Genomic DNA, 17468 nt, shown 5'->3' on the forward strand with positions numbered 1-17468 from the left:
AGCTTTGATGGATGCCAAATTTCTGCTTTGAGCCGATAATTACCCGAGACAAAGCCATTCCAAATACAAAATTGTGAACTTAATTCCTCATTAGTTTTTAGTTTTACTGTTATGAATGCTATGTATACTGCATAAGAGTTTTACTTGACTCTTATGCAGAAGTGTTTTAAGAATGAATTTTTATATATGTTTTAATGAGTATGGCAAAAAACAGCATTTTAAAAGCCTGAATTTGTTTTGTGTTCAATAGGCATCACAAATAGGAGAAGCTGAGAAAGAAAAGTTCTCTAAAGAGTATGAAGAATATAAAGAGAAACTTGAAAAGCAGAAAGAAGAGTATGTTATTCTTCATTAAAAAAAAAAAAAGAAAAAAAAACTATTAGCTATAATTATTTTGTTGAACGCCATTGCCATGTGCACATTCTGAATTCCTATTCCTCTCAAGAAAGTTGTGTGAGATCGCTTCTTAGCAGAAAAGCTAAATTTAGTGATTGTTGTAGTCTAGTTTTTAAATGAATGATGTCAGATGGCATTATGTGGTCTCTAAACTAAACTTTCGTTTTTAATCGCAGTCCGTCTTTCTTTATTTCTTGCAGTACGAAATACATCATATGCCTGACATAAATTAGGAGAGGAAAAAGTAGTATACATATAAGTATTGTAACTCTCAAAAATTTGAAAAATAGAAGGTTTTTTTTTTATGTTCCAAGCTTTTTAATTTATATTCTACAATGTTATTATCAAGGCAGAGCAATTGAAGGTACAGTCAACTCTTGATAACTCGGGACCAGCTAAAACCTTTGAATAATCTGTTACAGTTAATTGAAAGTTCTTCTCCCATCTTTCTCAAAAATAATTTTTAATTTATTTTTTATGACTAGTGCATAATAGATAGGTTATAAAACTTATAGTTTGAGTGACATTTATTATTAGTACTACACAAAAATATCTTTACAGAGAATAAATTTTATTAAGATAATTCAAAAAAAAAAAAAAAATTTTAACTGCTTGCTTTAAAAAAACAATTTTATCTTTAAACATTTTTAAAGTAATTCTTGTATTTCTGCATTTTTTCTTCAGATATCGCAAAGATCATCCAGATGAAGCTAAAAGAAAAGATCTTGAGTTTAACCCGGATGAAGTGGTCAGTTCTGTTTTTTATTACTTACATATTAAAATAAATACAATGGCGGACAAAAAAAAAAGAAAAAATCATTTGCAAAAATTTGCATTTTAAAGAATTTCTTGAGAAATAAAAGAATAATTGTTCTGTAACTTTTGCCACATAAAATGCATGCTTTAGCTAATATGTGTTTCAATAAAAATTAAATCACCATGTATTTAAAAGACTAGACATAGATTTTTTGAACTTGCCCTGAAACTCAAATAATTTCCAATGCTAAATGACTTTATGCAAATTATGCCTTTTTTCTTTAAATTTTTTAGTATGAAACTCATCAGCAAAGAGAACTGCAACAAATATTTCAAGGTCAAAGTTCTATGTTTGAAATCTTAAGGGCATTGCATCGAAAAATAGATGAAGTAATTGGTCGTCAAGAGCGAGCTTTGTCTATGATTTCTGCTGTACAAACAGGAGGTTAGTGTTTATAATAAAATATGGTTTGCAAGCATTTTACAGTTTACTATTTTTTAACATTATTTTAACAGGTACATATCCTTTTGCTTTATGACATTTATTAACGATATTTAAAAAGTATGTTAGGATTAAGATTTTTTTTTTTGCCTGTAACAGAAATGAATAAACTTCTTAATGCATGATCAGAAAATAACTATTTTGTTCCATTCCGAAATAACAAAGACGCCTATATAGGGGGGCAAATGGGGCTCAAGCCCCCCCCCCCCCTTGAAATTAGAACTTCCTTACTTTTAGGGTTTTTTTTGCAAAAATGTAAAAACATTTCTTCTCCAGCACTTAATAAGTTATTGAGAATTTTAATAACTCTAATCTGTACTGAAATCGGTTTCTATGGGGGAAAATATCTGAGCCCCCCCTTAAAATTTTGCATATGGGTGCCCTTGCAAAATAATCTTCATCACCAACGACTTTGAAAGACCTTAAATTTGGGTTCTTTCAGCCCAGTCAAAATATGCTAGTTGAAATAAAACCTGTCTAAATTTTAGAAATTTAGAGGTTTTAGAGCTAGGATTTGGGGTTCCCTCCCAGAAGTTTAAAACATTTTTAAAACATCTTATAAAATGTTATTTCAGCTTCTTCTGACTTAAGGAGGAACAAAAGGGTTCGGAGATTCTCCTAGTATTTTAAACATTCTTTGGGGAGTTCAAAAAAAAAATCTCAATTTTTTTTTCTAAGTTGGAGCCTTAAAATACAGTTTTACGCTATCTAGGAGAATTCTTTTCCTCATTTTTCTCCATTAAACTGGAGTCTTTATAATGCAAATTTTGGTCATCTTTCAATTTAAAGGGAGGAAGGAGTGCGCTCGGAGATTTTCTCTCGGGAAAACTTTCAAAACTGAAGTTTTAAAACAAATTTTAAACAAAATTTGGTGGCGTTCGGGTAATCTCACTCAGAATGGTTTAAAATTGAAATCTTAATGTTGAGGAAATCTTTGATGAAAAAAGTACGGGGGCAGTGCTCCCCCCTCCCCCCGAATTGCCGTCACTGATAGCTTGTAACATATCGAAAATAAAATCATTCTCTATGGGTCATTCTTCTCCAGCTTCAACTATTAGTGTTGATATTTTGCTGGTCTTGTAGATGTAGTGTTGTTGGAAATCCTCTCTAGATTGCTGTAATTTATACTAAAAAAAAAAAATGTTTCCAGGTGTTCCTCCACAGGCGGGAGGGCAAGGAGTTCCACCTCAAGCTGGAGCGGGTCTAGGACGCCATGAAATTGAAGCTCTTCTTGGCGGGCAGAGAGAAATGGTTCAAACTTCTAGAGACATGAAGTGAGTAAGAGTTTATATTTTTATTTACATATTAACTAATATAAACTAAATATCTATAATTGGTTTTTTAAATATTTGTTGTTTGAGTAACCATTTACCTAGTTAATTTTTTTAATCAATCAAAAGTAGATGAAAGGAAGCAATTGTGGTTTAGAAATGAATAATAAAGATTATGATTGATTGTGCAGCATAAAAATATTTAGCCTCAGCTGGAAAAAGAATCTTCAACTAAATTAAAATTGATGCAGAAGTAAAATATTGCATAATGGAGAAATTACCTATTTTGTTGAAATATCTTTGTATAAGAAGTTCAGTTTAAAATTTGCAAATCAACAGTGGAATATTTTCTCAAGAAAGATTCAAATTAAATGAGTGAAGTTATTAGAAAAAAATGCGAAAATTTATATTAGTTGTTGAGCTAATAATGAGCAATGTACCATCAGTAAAAGTTTATTGTTCTTGTTGAAGGAAATATAAATTTTATCTATGTTTCAACAGCATACATACCAACGTTGGGCACCTAGACATCCATAGCACTTACTGCGCTATAACTGGCATAATATAAACATTTTAGTGTCGAAATTTTCAAATTACTTTAACCAATATATTTATTTTGAATTTAAATGTTACTAATTTAGATAATGACTTCTTCTAGCTGTTGAAGGGAACAAGGACAGTATTTTATCAGTCTATTGATGACATTTTAATGTCATATATGGCACTTGTATTAGTATATAAGGTGGATATGCAAGAGTGGAGAAAAAAATGGAGTTGGAAAATTACAAAAGGCAGTCGAACCTTGTTTATTCGAACATGATTTAAGAGAACTACTGTTAAGATGAACAACATTTGCGATCTCCATGATATTGTTTGCTGTTTATTGTTTGTTGGATGAGATTAATTGGTCCTTTTGAGTTCGTTTTGGTGTGGTTTGACTGTAATAAAAGTGCGAATCAGGGCCTGAAGTTAATGATCGAAAAACCCTACTAATGCTCTTAAAATACACTAAAAAAATGCTATAAATGCAGTTAAAGTTGAAAAAAAATGCACTTAAAGCACAATGTCTAATTTCCATTGGAAGCAGTTTATATTTTGGATCAGATGTTGTGATGCAACTAACTACTTTTTCTGATCTTCAATTGCTTTTGTATACTTTTCTCTACCAATATGCTGTAAATTGTTTTTCTGTTGAAACTTACTTCGCAAAATCATCAGTTGAATATCTGTTTTCACAAAACTCCTGTACAAACTCATGTAAAGAGCAAGATTTTTACTGCTTGCATATAGGTGTTTTGTTTAAAAAAGGCACTCTAATACTACTCAAAATAAAGCACGCAAAGGCACTTCAAATCAAAAAAAAAAAAAAGTTTGTACTTTTCAGTAGTGAGAAGGGCACACTCCAAAAGTCTTAATTTCAAGAAAATGGTTGCGATCAGAATCTGAAATGTAGTTAATGTGCATGAACCTGTTCAGTACTTGATCTGCTTGTGCCAGTTCTTCAACGCTCCTTCTTTTTTTGAATCTGTGTGTATTGTTCACAATGTTTTTCATTCTTCAGAGCTCATGTGAGTAGTTTAAGGTTATATAAAAAACTTGCATCAAAATATCCAGTTGCCTTAGTCAATATGGCAAATAAAAATGCAAATTATGATTGCTACTGTGTACAGTCGAACCTGTCTCTCGAATTTTACGGGACGGGAGAAAATTTCGAGATAAAGAGGTTTTGAGAAACTCATTGAAATTTGGAATCTGATTATGAAAATTTTTGAATTTTATACCAGAGACTAAACATGCGAAATATTAAAATTCTTCCACAATAGTTTTGTTTTACTATTTTGTACTAAGCACTTTATTGCAAGTTTAAGAAATCATTTTGACAGTAATGAAATTTAGCATACCTTTTGCAAGCAAAATATGTAGTCTTTTATTGTTTTTTGGTGCCTGATTTTTTTTAGATTCAAATATCCTCTCTTGAGGTTGGCAATGGCTGAAAACCCATCTTGCCCTATTTTACATATTTAACTTGGCGGCAATTCCATTTTTCTTCATTAATGGATTGCCGTCCAAAAATTTTAGAAATTTCACTTTTTCATCATTTGAAAAAATCTTTAGCTTTCTTTTCACGCCTATCATCTCGGTTTTCTACGCAATCACAACTTCAAGCAAGAGATCACTCATGGATCAATACCTAAACCAGATAACAGATAATGAAATGAGTTTTAATTTGAATGACCTTCAACTACGAACTTGAAAAAGTCACCCCACATGTCAAATCTGTTAAGCCCAGCCCTCTCCTCATTGTCCCATTCTCTGTCCTCTGCTCTGCTTCCGAGAAAGTGCTCGCAATGACTGTCCTTTCGTTAGTCTTCCTGAAAAAAATACCTAGGTGCATTTCTCCTTTTTTTCCCCTGCCTTTGAGAATAGTGCTACTGTTTCTGTGTTTAAGGAAAGTTGTTCGCTGTTTTGAAGATTGCTGGGCTTTGAATTCGAAAATGTCATCATTGCTGGAATTCGAGATATAGAGGTATTCGGGATTTTTTTCGAGATAAACATGGAAAATACATTAAATTTTGGCTGAAAATGCATTGAAATTAAAACATTTCGAGATAGACAGGTTTTCGAGATAGACAGGTTTTCGAGATAGACAGGTTTTCGAGATAGACAGGTTCGAGATAGACAGGTTCGACTGTATTCTAATACATAGTTGCTGTGTATCGTTACTGTTTGTTCTGATGTTGAACTGTTCCAAGAGCCATTCTAATCAAAATTGAATATTGACCCTTTAACCTTCCATGAATAAAGGAGCACAAGTAGTAAATGTTTGACTAGATTTTCTATTGCAGAGGTTTCCTAAACATTTTGAAGTTTCATATTTTTAGATGCTTTGAACCCATTCAGAAAAATGTATTAGGAACTGAAACTCAATATGTTTATACTAGCATTCCCGGAATTAGCAAGGGTTAACAGTGTTTGGGGCACCTAGTTTCGAAAATCCCCTGTAATAATTACTTATTACCTATATATTTTTTTAATTTTGGGAGGATCCCGGGGCCCCTGGACTCCTTATGTATATGCCCTTGTACTTAACCGATCTTTAAACTGTTATTAACGATCCTTTTCAAGTATTGATTATCTTTGCAAACACAGGCCATCCACATTTTATTGTTATACCTATGTTTAAGCAAGAACACATAATAACACATTTTTAGGTTGTTGTTTTTTTCTGGTGCTAAAATCATTAAGCTGCTTGATGAACAGACTTTGGAGCAAGCTACATAAAATTGGCCATGTGAAAAAAAAGTCTTCTTTAAATTGATCCCTGCTACTTTTAATGTCTGTCCTTGTGTTTTATTAACGGTTATTGCAAAGCAAACTTTTACAGGAAACTGCACTCTTCTAAATTCAAAAGGATATAGTCCGCCTATGATGATGTTCTGAAAAATTTCGTTTCTTTGAAAAAATGAAAGCAAATGACAGAAACATTATTATTTGACTTGAGAAAAGCCTCGAAGAATCACGTGAGAAATAAAAACAATATCAAATTTAAAATTCGCTATCGACCAAAAGTTGAGATGAAGTACTGAATAATGATTTGAATGGAGGAAAGCCTCTTAAAATAAGGGATTTAAATTTCAATGACAGGTTTTAATTTCACAGAAATTAACGGGTTTTAATTAATTTCTCCTGAACTAATTGGTATTTTGAAAAATCCTTTCTTAGTGGATACTTTCGTAATCATGTGGATATGCCTGCCAAATTTCAAGTCTGAGGCTTCAGCCGTATTGGCTGTGTGTTGATATATATGTTATCCAGGACATTGATTTTTATATATTAAGATAAAGAAACTTAAAATGCAAATCAAGCTGGGTCTAGTTTTGTGTGTGTGATTAATGTTCACTCTAGGGGAAAAAAAAGGCAAGGTGAAAAGGGCCTTTGAAAGGGGCCACTTTCTAAAAAAAGGGCACTATTTCAACGCGGTGTCCCCCCCCACCCAAGACCAATGATGCACCACTCAAAAAGTACTGAGCGCCCCCCCCCCCCCCCGAAAAAAATTAAGAGGAGAAATAACACTTAAAACACCTTGCAAAAATTCACTCTAGTGTGCACCATGATCACCCCCCCCCCTTGATCGCCGTCACCACTGACTTTAGTATTAAATATGATTTCATCCAGAAAACGCACTTGTCTGCAGAATAGGGTTAGCTCACCCCCCCCCCCCCACACACAAATGCCAACTAAGCTAAGCACATTTTCCATACTCCATAGGAACATTTGGCAAAAACTGAAACCTGGCTTTGGGTGTTTTTCAACACTTTTCAGGCCATAATTTTAACTACCTGTAAGAGTTAAAAAAATTCTAGGCATTTCAAAACCCTTTGAATTTCAATTTAAGAAGAACATTGTTTAATTACTGATATCCCCTTTTTACCAAAGAAACTGCCTAGTAATGTGCATTGTGCCATTGAGTATTTTAGTAGATATCAAAATCGTGATGAGTGTAAATTCTCCTGTTTTAAATATACTACACTTCAAATAGAATAACTTAAAATACTGTGTGCAGTGCTTCAAAATGCAGTGGTAGCAAGTTGCAAAACTAAAAAGACTTGAATTGAGCTCTATTTCCTAGTCTTAGAGTTGTTTAAATTCATAACACAAATGTGTTGGCAGATGTATGCGCTCCTAAATGCAGTACATAAGCAGCTTGGGCCAAGCTAAGATTTTTATCTCAGACAATTTTTGTGAAAATTTAATATATCGGCATTTTAATTTTGTGATTTTTTTAAAAATCAGTTGTATAATATTTATAAAGGAAAAATAAACAGTGCAAGATCATTTTAGTTAGAAAAAAGCACAAGTATGTCAAAAGTATGCTTTTTATTGTGTCAATAAGTGTTTTAAATAATCTGTTTTATGAATTATATATATATACATAAAAAGATAATAAAAATTCTTAGCAAAAAGGAAAAAATTGAATGAACGTCCAGTCAAGGCGATATTTTTCCATTTCAAACAGTTTTTAGGGGGGGGGATGCGGGTTAAAAATCTAAGATATTAAAAAAATACCCTTGCATTTTAGCCCAGTAAGCTTTGTACTATGTTCTTCTAAGGAAATAATCAGAAAGTTAACTTTCCAGAAACAGATGTGAAAAGATTACTACACAATCGCTAGCAATGCGCTAAAATTAGCTAAGCCTAATTTCCATGTGCAAACGAGAAACGGACACAAAGGGCTGAAATGTTAGGAAAATGTCCTATTCCCTCTCATTGTTGATTCTCAGAAGATCAAGGATGGGAAGTAATGAAACAAAGATCTCTCCCTTCCATAGGCGAATTTAGGACTGAGTTCCTGGGGGGGCAGGATTTTTTTTTTTGGAGCAACATTTTTAATTGCCCTCCCCCTCTCCCATTTTTTTGTCTGTTTTCTGTGATGCATAAGGCCATTCTTTACTTTTTTATGTGTCGTTTTCATTACTGTGTATAATCATGCTGTCCTTTTTGAATTGACCTTAAAAGAGAGGGGGCTGGTATTAAGAGAGTGACGCAGGGCTCCCTCTCAAATAGGATATAGAATATCTCTAATTTAGGGGACCGGGGGTTACTCCCCCGGAGGAAATTATATAAAATGGACATAAAATGCTGCATTTTGAAGTTTAATAAGGGTTAATTGGAAATAATAGGCAAATTATTTTAAGTTTTTACGCTTTAAAAGTGCTTTGTGATGCAAGTTAATACTTTAAAAGAAATGGTGCACTGATTTAGAGAATAGGTATCAAGAGAGTAACATACCACCCATTGGTACAATTCTTAATTTATACACTTGATAAGAAATAAAATTGAAGCACTTTGCTTAGGAGTTTCAAAGACTTGTCTAATTATTTTCAAGGTTTGGTTGGTTACATTGTTTTTTTGGCTCAAGAGCCCTAGTAGGCTATACTGTACCGATTCTTTTTAGGGATTTTAGAACCTATTAATAATTTGCACTTTCCAGCCTCTGAAATTGAGTAGTAGATTATACAGTTGTACAGTATTGTTCAAACTTTGTAAGAAACGGCTGTTTTAAGTTTAAAAGAAAAATAAACTTAAATTTCTCATTACAACTTTTTTTTAATTATAAGTAGTGCAGAAAACGAAAAGAAATAGGGATAGTGTATCATTTTTTCCCGAGCTAAACACATTAACAATATGCAGTAAAAGTAAGATAAAAGCAACCAATATAAAAAAATTTCCAAAATTCTGCATTCAGGATTAAATAAATAGCAAGATATGAAACATGTGAGTCACAAAAATTTATTTCAAGTAATATGTTACAAACGCGAGAACCATGATTTTTACATTCTTGATGCAACATGTAGCAAGGAGCTGAATTTGACACATTTTGGCATTCCTCCCGCTACAATTTGTTAGAAATTTTAAAATTTAAGGTTTGTAGCCACACGTTTCCAAATATTCAAAGTTTTCAAGTAGTACTTGAAAATGAAATTAGTTTTTCTTTCCATTTTTTAAGGAACGAATCACAATTTTTTGGGAGTTAGGGCCCCGCTTCTAAGCAGGGGCCCTAAGCTATCGCTTGTTTATCTTACAGGCAAATCAGGCCCTACATGTAATTCACTCTTACCTGCAGATTTTTGTTTGATTTTTGTAATTTTAACGAAAATTCGTCAGTTTTTTACAGTTAAAGGATTTATACGATTTTACCAATCTGTGTAAGGTTAGTGTTCACATTTTTTTCAAAAAGGGGCAGGGTAAATTTCTCAGAGAGGGCATTTTCGATTTAAAAAGGGGCACTTTTTAGGAAGTAAAAAGGCACTCGGGGATGACCCAGTAGGAAGTCAACACAATGGGTGCCCCCCCCCCCAAGAGCAAGGATGCATACCCCTCCAAAATCAGGAAGACCCCCCCCCCCCCCGCTCGGCCAAAAAAGAAGAACGTGAGCTTCTAAAAATTTCCGATTCAGCAAATTTGTTGACAATAATGCAACATACTTTTTTTTTTCTTTTTAAACAACACTTAATGACCCCCTATTAGATCTAGGTATGAGTGCATGGTCGTATTTAATAATTGGGTCAAATTTAAGTTGAGTAAATTGCGAATTTCTTCTTCCTAAACAATCGGGTTTGGAGTGATCCTGAAGACACTTTTGTGACATATTAAACCATGTACTAACTATGTGTATTACAGTCATGAAATTAAGAGGAAGAAACTCACAGGAATATACTCATAATTTTCAAATTTAGATTAAAATTATATATCTAGTGATCTGGTCTAATAAATTGTCTTGGAAAATATTGATAGCTGATTCCCTTATGCATCACATCAATAGGAACATCACTTAAGTTTTATGAAAGTTGTTTAATAGATGTGGTACATCCATCAATAATTCATTTTTATGACACTAAGTAACTCTCAAGATGTAAGCAGAGATTGTTACATTTTCTTTAAAAGGACGTTCTGGGCAATTCTATGGTGTCGGACGTAAAAAATTAAGAAAAATTTCTCAGTTTTAATTCTATTTACCAAATATAAACTGTTCCAAAATAACCAAATTTATTTACAAGATACTTACTACATCCCCCGTTTTCCAAATCGTTCCCCTCCCCCCCCCAGCAAGGGCTCACCCCTCCCTAATTATCGCAAAGACCTTCCACTCAAAATAAAGTCCCCACCCCCACCCCCCCCCCCAAAAAAGAAAAATGCCCTCAAACAACCCCACTTAAAAAATTTCAATGGCGTGGCTCAATCTGCGCTATGAACCCCCCCCCCCCCAGGGGGCACCCTGCTGAAGTTCACCTTTTATTACTGTGCTTTATACAAATAGCCAATCAATAAAAGAAACAAAAATAAATATGCGAAAAATATTTTTGTATTTTAGTTCAATATGCATAGTATTGTACACTAAAGTGCGAAAATAAAAAGGTTCGTAAACCCAAAGCGGAGATTAAAAGATGGCTATACGATTACACTAACATGGTAATGTTAAGCATGACATGCGACACATGCAGCATTAAGGAATTATGCACTATTACCGTGTTTTTAGAAAGTTATTGCTGAATGTTAACGGTTTTGAACAAATGAATGAAAATAATTGAGGTCTTCATGCTTTGGTTTACATCATGATATCATTGCAAACTGAAATATAAATTTTGTTCACAGTGAATGCTTTTGCTAAGAGATTTTTTAAGACAGCTGTTTCAAAAACATTTTGGGAGTATCTCCAACAGCCCCAGTGGCAGAAAGTTTTGTAGCTGTCTGCGAAAAGCTTTCATCGACAACTACATAATCTGTTTGCAAAAATCGTGCATAGTTCAACAACTCTTTGGGTCAATACCTTTCAGAAAAACTAGCTTCCATAAATGTATCACGAAAATTGCCTCCCACCTCTGTATTGTTGTATCGCAACCTCCTCCTCTTCCCCACCACCATTTTTGAGACTGGCGACATCCAATTCTTTCTCTTTGGGCCAATGACTTTCAGAAAAACTTAACTCCCATAATTGCATCACAAAAATCGCCCCCACTCCTCCCTGCATAATTGCATCATAACCCCCCCCCCATGCCCTCCTGCACCATTTTTAAGACTGGTAACATCCAAATTCTTTCTCCTTGAGCCAATATCTTTCAGAAAAAAATAACTCCCATAATTGTACAACAAATATCCCCCCTCTCCCATTATTGTATTACAAAAATTTCCCCCACTCCCCCTGGATCACTTTTGAGACTGGCAACTTCCGAATTCTTTCTCTTTGGGCCAATACCATCTAGAAAAACTAATTCTCATAATTGTATCACAAAATTGCATCCGCTCCTCCTTGCATATTTGTATCCCAAAAATCCCCCCCCCTACCGCCCCATTTTCGATACTAACAATCCCCCAAATTCTTCCACTTTGGGCTAATAACCTTTCAGGACAACTAAGTCGCGCAATTGTATCAGAAAAAAAAAGGCTGTATTCAGCTTTATTAAAAAAAAAAAAAGGGAACAGTTGGACTTAACACCTTCTCCTACGCTCATCAAAGATCGTCGCAATTAGCATTTCGATTATTGTTCGGGAGACTGTCTCCGTAGCCCAAAAATAGCGTTTTATTAGGACTTCAGCTTGGATAGGGGAAAACCCCATCACCAGATTCCACGAAGATGACGTCATGCGTACACTCCGTTGCCGTGAACTTCGGCGTGCGCGTAAAAATTGCAGAAAAATAAAAAGGAGAGAGAGAAAAAAAAGATAGTCACATGTGATTAAGAAATAGGGAAAAGATCGAAAATACACGAAATTTTCAAATAGAGACATAAAGAGACTAATTTTGAAAAATAGCGATAGTATAAAGAGCTTCCCCGTGGCTTACAGCGCTGTGCTAGAATTATGCATGTTTAAAAATGAAAGTGAAATAAAGCAGCGTAAATAAATAAATCAAATGGTTATAGAAGGGGGGCTGAAACTTACATTTTCAGGAGAGGGTGGGGATTCTAATTTAACCGAATGAAATTTCTTGAACGATGCACTTATACCATACTTACATTATACTTAATTAGAAGAAAATCATCCAAAAAAAGGAAAAGAAAAATCAAATGTTATGATTTAGATTTGATGAATAAGGACCTTTTGGGGAGATCTTGGCGATCTCCCATCACTGATTCACGCCCTTTATTCACGACATGAATGATATTACGATATAAATGCGAATGGTTGCAAATATTTCATTTAATAAATATTTTCCTGAAAACGATTGTGGGGAAAGAAACAGTGCAATATTATAAAGCAATAAATTTAAAAAAAATCGCCGCGATGTACCCTTTCAATGAGAAATATAAAATACACACTTATTAAGTCAATTTTACTTTTGTTAAACATATGAATTCCTCAACAGTATTATTTTTCGATCGATCTGTAGTTTTGAAATTAAAAAAGTGGAGGGGCAAGGAGTTTTGAGTTGTCCCGATGTGCGAACCGCTTGTAGCTCCTCCTAAATTAAACCCCGGCTACGCCATTGGTCAACGCCTAAGGAAAAGCAACTGAATACAGAGGGCTAAAATACTGCCCGCGTTTTTGCCACATGCAATCAAAAGCACGTGTTCAAAGATTGCTGCGCACTAAGTATCTTGTAAATGAAACTCATCCTTTAAAAATTAAATTTAACTCTGAATTCTCGATAAATACCTTTAATTTTGTTCACTAATTTGGAATATGGAAAATTGTCCAAAAGCAGATGTTGAAAGATTGTTGCAGCAAATGTGCTCAACAAACGAAGAAAGCAAAAATCAACTTTCATTCACGATTATAATGAAAAGAAAAAAAAAAGAAATTACTCATACTATTTGTTTCGTTTGGGACACAATTAAAATTTTAAAAAATGATGATCACAACAAATTGCAATAAAATACTTTCGCATCACCAAGGTTCGCACTTCTTGCGCAAACTAGTTCCCTTTTCTATTTTACTTTTTAAATCTTAAGTTCATTTTTGAAACATTTTTTTCCCCTTTCTTTATTTTATTTTGTAGAATGATAATTTCAGGTATGTTAAAGAGGAAATATTGTAATTCAGTTTCTACTTTATAACAGCACGTGGCTGCTCCGATTTTCGACACTAATTGAAGCGATGTCGATCCTAAGATAGTATTAAAAATTAATGTAAAAATAAAATTCTTGCACTTACTTTGACCATATCTACTATTTTCGTACAGAATGCTCCTTCCTTTGTTCTTGCATCTTCCCGTTTGCGATTCATAGAAGGCATGACGGAAAAAATCAGAATAGCGGTCTCAGAAAAACGTAGGCAGAGATCGGACCGCAAATTCGCACGTGCTTTGTCCAGTTCACCGCATGGAATTTAAAAAAAAAAAAAAGGGGTGCAAGATGTGAGGTGCTGGGTCGGTCAGTTCCCGCCCCTCCCCCTCCCTCCTTCCATCGACGTTCGATGGGGAGCGAAAGCGCTGACGTCATGATTTTGAATCTTCCTTTCGGACATTGTTTCCTCCTTTCTCCCCTTCGGATATCGTAAATATAAATTGTTTGTACACCAGTAAAAGAGCAGGGCGCATGATTAAAATTCTACTGCAGGGGCAGGGCGCGTTTCTTCGGGTCTAAAGAGGGCAGGGCGCATCAGCTCTTTAAAGAAAAGGGGCAGGGCGCCGCGCCCTTTGAAAAACGCATAACGGGAACGCTATAAGGTTTTTATCAAATTTCAGCAAATTTTTCCAAAACTTTTGATGACTGAATTACTCAGATTTCAATGACAATAAGTGTCTCATTTTGACTTAGATGATTATGACGTACATTAATTTTTAAACAGTATTTAGAAATTAAGGAAAATGGTACTTTCCCTCTAAGTAAAAAGATTCAATTAATCAGAACGTTCAGATAACTGAAATTTATTCAGTTTGCGATAGTATTTACTTCTCTTTCTCAAAAAAGAAAGAAAATCCGAAATTTTTCCAAGCGCATGAAGTACAGTTCTATTAGTTTCATATATGGGTCATTCCATGCGAAATGAGCAAATCAGCTGTGGCTGACATGTCACAGATTTCAATGAAAATTTTTATTTAGATAAACCATGCATATCTATGAGGGAATGCAAAGTATGGAAGTTTGAAAACTGTTTGTTGCTTTGTTATTGACATTAGAAATTGATGCTTACGCTAAGCCTAAATTTTCATATATCATTGCTGCCAGTTTGTGACTCAATAACTCCATAAGTTATAAACGTACACTTAAAAAATAAATATTTTCGCATTCTATAAACAAATCTCTATTGGGAAAAAGCAAAGTAAAATTTATTCGGATCTTTTTTTGAATCTGAGATATTAACAAATATTGACATTTTGCCAATTTACTTCAGATTTCAAATCACTCTTCTAGCTCTTTTAATGAAAATATAAGAGTAAAAATTATTCAGATTGAAAAACTATCTATAACTAACTATCTGTTCTAATTTAGTTATTGTTTATGAATTTCTTGATGACGAAATCGTACTTTAAAAAATAGAAAATTTCATTTTTTCCTCTATTTTAGATGTTTTTTTGAAGATGAGGGAATGCTCTAAATTTACTCAAGTTTTTTTACGTAACATATTGAAGTGTCCTTTAGATGCTACTAAATTTTAATCATTGGTATCAGCGTATTTTTGTTACTAGAGTAACTTGAACTAAGGTAAAATTTCATTAGTTACTTCTTTTTATTTCGTAAGTTTAGGAAAATAACCATTTCTTTCGTGTTTCATTTTCTCAAAAGCATGTTTATGAAGTACAGTCTGAAATGTACATTTTTTTAATTGAAATAAATGTTAGTTTTACTTGCTTTTGCACTATTTAGTCGTTTATCTAATTCTTTGACTTCTCGTAATTTCACATAAGGGTCAATCCATACAGGTTCCATACAGTATAAACTACTCATTCATTTTGTAGTATGTTACCGCCCTAAGCCAGAGCTAAGGCAGAAATACTTAAAATACACCACCAGCCCAGTTATTCCATCCGAGGACTGTTGTTTCGTGCTTTTTAGCACTCATCAGCCCGGAATAGGAATCACATGAGCTGGAGGCGAAAACCAGCTCATGTGATTCCTATTCCGGGCTGATGAGTGCTAAAAAGCACGAAACTGCAATCCTCGGATGGAATTTTTTATTTCTGTTTTAATGTATGAATTGACTAGCAAAATTGCTTAATTTCAAAGACCTGTATCTTTTTTACAAACCAAATACAAAAAACAATATGTATAACATGTATAGTACATGAACGGGGTATTCAATTGGCCAGGAAATTTTATTTTTTAATTCCATCCCCTTTTGGTTTATAGGGTTCTAAAAATGTCATTTTCGTCATTTTTCCGATTTTTGAGGGGCTGTAATCTATAAAGGGTGCACAAACACACAGCAACAGTTACATATTCTTTTTAGCATGGTTCCAGTGATTAGTTTTTGTCGTATTTCACTTTGTGTTTCTGTCCCCTACGTGAGTTATCCCCCTTTTAAATGAGTAAAATTTTTACATTTGGCCTTGAACTTTAACCTGTTGCCATTATTTTAATTATTAACTTACAGCTACATAACTCAGCATGTAAGACTATCAACTTATGCACTTTAACATCAAAGCGTTAAATTAACTGTCATAAATGTAATTCAAATAGATTTCGGCCAAAATGCAAAGGTTTAAAAGTCCCATTTTCGACTACGAAAATCACCTTTGATGACCTCTAAAAAATCAAAGGTCCAGTAGAGAGAAAAAATAAAAGTGGTTTTAAACATCTTTCATATGCAGCTTTTAGGAATATGAATTTCAAAAAATAAGTAAAAATGGTCGAGCGCACCCATCCGTCGAACCTGGATGGATTGACTCATAAAACAAAAAAAAGCTATTTTTCTGAATTTTATTTTACGTTTGAAAATCAAAAACCAATTTCGAGTTTCTTCAGGCAAATAGTAGAAACACAGCTCTATATTCTTGTAAAATTTTAAAGTTGTCTGAATTTTCCCTCATTGGAATTTTTGTGTGTATGTGAAGGGGAAAATCATCATTTTACAAAATGTCACTAAGTTTAAAACAGATTTTGAAGACAAAGGAGTTAAAATACAACTTCAAAAGTAAGGTATTTCTTTTATGATACTTAGCACATTATTGGGTATTAATTTCATCAAAGCTAATGCATTCCTTAAAGATTGAGATTAAAAAATAAAATGCTTAATTATGAGAAAATTAAGATATTTCCAGTTTTTGAAACTCAGTTAAAAGTTAACTATAATAACTTTGAAAATTTTAGTGATATCAGATTAATTATCCTACTCCATAGATTGCAACAACATATAACTTTTATGTTTTCATTAAATAGTTAATAAGATACAAGCCTTCAAAAGTGCAACATTGAGCATTTATCAGGGTTGCCACGCACCGGGAAAACCTGGAATTGTCAGGGAAAATGAAAATGGCCGAAAATCAGGGAAATGTCAGGGAAAATGAAAAATTGCATGTTTCCGATCGTTCTTAGCGCGGCCCGCGGTCTATGATGTCAAAAAAAAAAAAAAAAAAACTTTCAGCCTTGTTTTTTTCGCCGCCATCCCCTTCCCATTCCTCGTTTTGTCATTCCCCTCTTTCTTCTTCCCCCTGCAGTTCTTTTTATCAACTCTCTGCCATTGGCGCGTGCGTGCGCCATAGCAGTCGGCCTTCCTCGTTTGAGTGGGCTCTGTTTAAACGCTGCTTGTTTACGTCAGGCAGTTCTGAAGTTATGATGCACAGCACATTGTTTTGTCTGCGAGTGCGACTGAAGTTTTTAATGAGTTGCAATAATCTTTTCATATTTTATATTATTTCTTTAAATTAATTAATGAAATCTTATTATTCTAAACAATTTTGTTCTGTAAATTTAGTTCATTAGACAATTTTAAACTTAGAAAGTTTCTTTTTTACAGAAGTATCGCTAATCTTTTAGTATTTTGGTAGTGATCTTTAAAGACTTCCAATGCGCTTCTTTCTTTCAAAATAAAAGTAATCCGATTGAAAAAAAATCTGTACATCAGAGAGTTTCTGATCAATGCTCAAAATTTAACTTTATGAC

The 17468-nt window shown here is 33.7% G+C and overlaps 1 protein-coding gene across 1 annotated transcript in view; it reads left to right on the forward strand.

Annotated features, from left to right (window-relative positions):
* Positions 1-17468, forward strand: part of LOC129216081 (protein ERGIC-53-like) — a 78829-nt gene that overhangs the window by 39433 nt on the left and 21928 nt on the right. The window contains exons 9-12 of the mRNA XM_054850227.1: positions 251-336; positions 1081-1144; positions 1447-1597; positions 2805-2928. Of these exons, the coding sequence (XP_054706202.1) occupies positions 251-336; positions 1081-1144; positions 1447-1597; positions 2805-2928 (425 nt within the window). The remainder of the gene's footprint in view (positions 1-250; positions 337-1080; positions 1145-1446; positions 1598-2804; positions 2929-17468) is intronic.

This window comes from Uloborus diversus, chromosome 2, assembly GCF_026930045.1.
Source record: "Uloborus diversus isolate 005 chromosome 2, Udiv.v.3.1, whole genome shotgun sequence".
Classification (NCBI taxonomy): domain Eukaryota; kingdom Metazoa; phylum Arthropoda; class Arachnida; order Araneae; family Uloboridae; genus Uloborus; species Uloborus diversus.